Source organism: Salvia hispanica, chromosome 2, assembly GCF_029641045.1.
Source record: "Salvia hispanica isolate PSC_SH4W2 chromosome 2, Shi_PSC_v1, whole genome shotgun sequence".
Lineage (NCBI taxonomy): Eukaryota > Viridiplantae > Streptophyta > Magnoliopsida > Lamiales > Lamiaceae > Salvia > Salvia hispanica.
In genome coordinates this window covers 43,973,200-43,976,391 of record NC_142693.1, presented here as the reverse complement: position 1 = coordinate 43,976,391, position 3,192 = coordinate 43,973,200, and the positions used below count along the sequence as shown (strand labels likewise).

General features: G+C 40.3%; 1 protein-coding gene across 2 annotated transcripts; it reads left to right on the top strand.

Annotated features, from left to right (window-relative positions):
* The first annotated feature begins 399 nt into the window (after nt 1–399).
* On the top strand, nt 400–2,824 carry LOC125202403 (inactive TPR repeat-containing thioredoxin TTL3-like). 2 transcript variants are annotated; one of them, XM_048100792.2, is made up of 4 exons: nt 400–1,348; nt 1,550–1,670; nt 1,964–2,470; nt 2,551–2,824. In XM_048100792.2, the coding sequence occupies exons 1-4, from the start codon at nt 564–566 to the stop codon at nt 2,659–2,661; spliced, it is 1,524 nt and encodes a 507-aa protein (XP_047956749.1). In that variant the 5' UTR covers nt 400–563; the 3' UTR covers nt 2,662–2,824. The 2 variants fall into 2 exon arrangements, with proteins under 2 accessions (XP_047956749.1, XP_047956748.1); XM_048100791.2 differs by having other exon boundaries at nt 403–1,348; nt 1,475–1,670.
* The last annotated feature ends 368 nt before the right edge of the window (nt 2,825–3,192 follow it).

The following is a 3,192-nucleotide window of genomic DNA, read 5'->3' as shown; positions in this document are numbered from 1 at the left end:
AATCCTCAAACTACAATATAACTAAAACTTAATAACAAAAAATTATGAATGTCCATGAATTTAGAATAAAGAATGACAAATAAATGAAAAAATATTCTGACCGAAAAGCAAACCTATAAAATCATAAATTTGAAATCCCCAAACTACAATCTAATTAAATAATAAAAAAATTTAGAATATCCATGAATTTAGAATAAAGAATAACAAATAAATGAAAAAAATATTCTGACCGAAAAGCAAACCATTGACCTATGACTAATTCACAATGTGAGGAGAATATTTAAAGATAATTTTCTTTACTAAATCTGGATCATAGTATATAACATATTTATATTATGATTGTATTGCTTAAAATCTAGAGGGCCTCATTTCTTATAGGATCCGCGCTCGATTTCCCTCCACACAAAGGATAGTAGAATTTAATCTTAGTTGCTCCGAATTCCTCGGATGCAATGTAAGAAACTCAAGAAAAAAAAAGTGAAATTCGAAAATAAAAAAAATGAACAAGAGAAGATTGATGAATTGTAAATTCACCTTCCAAACAAACTTTTAATCTCTCTCTCATGGGGGACTGCTCTCCTGAGAGAAGATCAGGGTGTGGCCTACTTGGCGCAGTTTTTGGAAGGCCAAAAAAATCACCTTCTCCAACCCCTGTTCAAACATCCAAAGCCCAAAGGCCTAATGTTAAAAATGATCCATCTAATGATCAAACACAGGGAGACAGAGTCATACCCCGTCCCGGCCCCAACTACAAATCCACGCCCGTTCGTCAGCACCATCCGCCTCAGACCGCGACTCCTCCTAGGAATGTAGAGTCTATGCAAGCGCGGAAGGTGCCTCTTCCCGGGATGGGCCTTTCCGGGGAGCTTGACACCATGATCAAGGATCATCAGAGAGTGAAAGGGGCTGGAAATCTTGTGAGGGCGTCGTCGGGTAATGTGATGCTGCATAGTAATCTGGGGAATCTGAGGAAGCCCCATGATGCTATTGAGCAGACATTGTTGGGCAATAGAAATTATGCTAGGAGAAATGATGCGCCACAGAAGCCCGCCAAGAAGGGCGAAAAGTCTGACGTGTTTTGTCGGGCTTTGTCGACACGGATGGACCCGGAGGAGCTCAAGATATTAGGCAATGAGCATTACAAGAATGGTGACTTTGCAGAGGCTCTGTCTCTCTATGAAGCAGCCATCTCCGTTGATCCGAATAAAGCATCTTATCGGAGCAACAAAAGTGCCGCGCTCACCGCCATGGGGAAGCTTCTAGAAGCTGCATTGGAGTGCCGAGAAGCTATCCGGATTGACCCCTTTTACCAACGAGCTCATAATAGATTGGCAACTCTTTATGTCAGGTAATTGGTCAATTCTTTATCTTGAAATTATTTTGCCTAAAATATGTATTGTTATCATGTTTTGGCCTATCTATCTTCCTTACCAAAGGATCCCTTATAGTTTACTTAATTCCTACGGTTTGGTAGATTAGGAGATCCAGAAAAAGGGTTGTATCATTTCAAACAGGCTGGGTCTGAGGCTGATCCTGATGCAATGAATAGGGCTACAAAGGTTCAGAGCCACTTGAACAAGTGCACCGAGGCAAAGAGACAACACGACTGGACCACGTTGCTCAAGGAAATCGCATTGGCTACAAGCGTCGGTGCTGATTCTGCACCCTTGGTATGTATGCCCATCTTTATTTAGGTGATGTTCAGTTCATTAGACAAGATAATATTGAGATACAATATAAGATAAGCTACAATATGATTTATCTAGGATTAAATTAGTCAGAGGGTTGAGTGTGGGATGGTTAATCATAAGATGAATCTAATCTTCGCATTACGAAGGCGGATCAAGATACATTGTCAGGGGCCAAGCTTTTGAGAAAAATACAATTGAACGAGAGATAATATTAGTAAAATTCAATCTATTATGGCAATTCATTGAATCTTGGTTTTTTTGTGTGGATAAAGATATTTGCTTTGAAAGCCGAAGCTTTGTTAAAGTTGAACCGGCATCAAGAAGCAATCCAAGCTATGGCGGACAACCCGGATTTTGACACCGAGGAGTGCACAAAGTTCTTCGGGCCAATTGCAAGTGCAAGCCTATTAGTGATGCAAGCTCGAGTGGGCATGGCGGAAGGGAGGTTCGATGATGCTTGGGCTGCAGCGGAAGGGGCGTGTAGGCTCGACCCCAACAACAAAGAAGCAAGCATTGCAACAAGAAGAGCACAAGCATTGAGCGCAGCAAGATCAAAGGGGAACGATCATTTCAAGGCGGGGCGATATGAGGAGGCGCGTGGGGCGTATGGAGAAGGGCTGGAGCATGCCCCCTACAATGCCTTGCTTCTATGCAACAGAGCTGCTTGTGAGGCTAAACTCAACCACTACAACAAAGCGGTAGAGGATTGCAATGCTGCACTCAGCATTCGACCGGGTTATAGCAAAGCAAGACTAAGAAGAGCCGACTGTTTTGCTAAGGTACATATTTATTTTACCATATTTCATAAGTTGAAAATCCACATACTATGCAGTGATTGATGATTTGGCTATGGTGGTAGATGGGAAACTGGGGAGCTTGTTTGCAAGATTGTCAAGTGCTGGTAAGAGAGAATCCCAATGACGGCGAGGCGGCCAAGCTGTTGGATAAGGCCAAGTCGCGGCTCGAATAGCATTCAGACTCTTCTATATATACCATTTTCTTCATATATGAAGTAGTATAAACAGTCGGTGTTGTAATTTTATATTTTTGTGTAATGGCATGCTTCATACAAATTTGAAGAGTAAATACACACCCCATCCCCAGAGAGTGAAGCATTTATGTTTAACAATTAATTCCAATATTTGTCATAAAATATTCAAATTAATTGTTAGTTGAATTAAGAGTCAGTGAAATCAGCATTCTAAAATTTCCAATGTTGCCTTAACAATCTTGTTATTTACTTGGTTTTTATATTAATTGTTTTAATTTCCTTTTAGTTTAGTTATAAAACCTTTTCCAAATAGTATCTGAAGTCTAGATTGCATTATATAGTACTCCCTCCGTCTTGGTTAGGATGTCACATTTCTTACCCGGTACGAGGTTTTAGGAGTGGTAGGTTAATGTGGCTGATTGGAGAGAGAGTGAGTATAAGTTTTATATGAAGAGAGAGAGAGAGAGTTGATATTTAATTAGAGAGAAAAAAGTGCTTGTGTGTATGAAT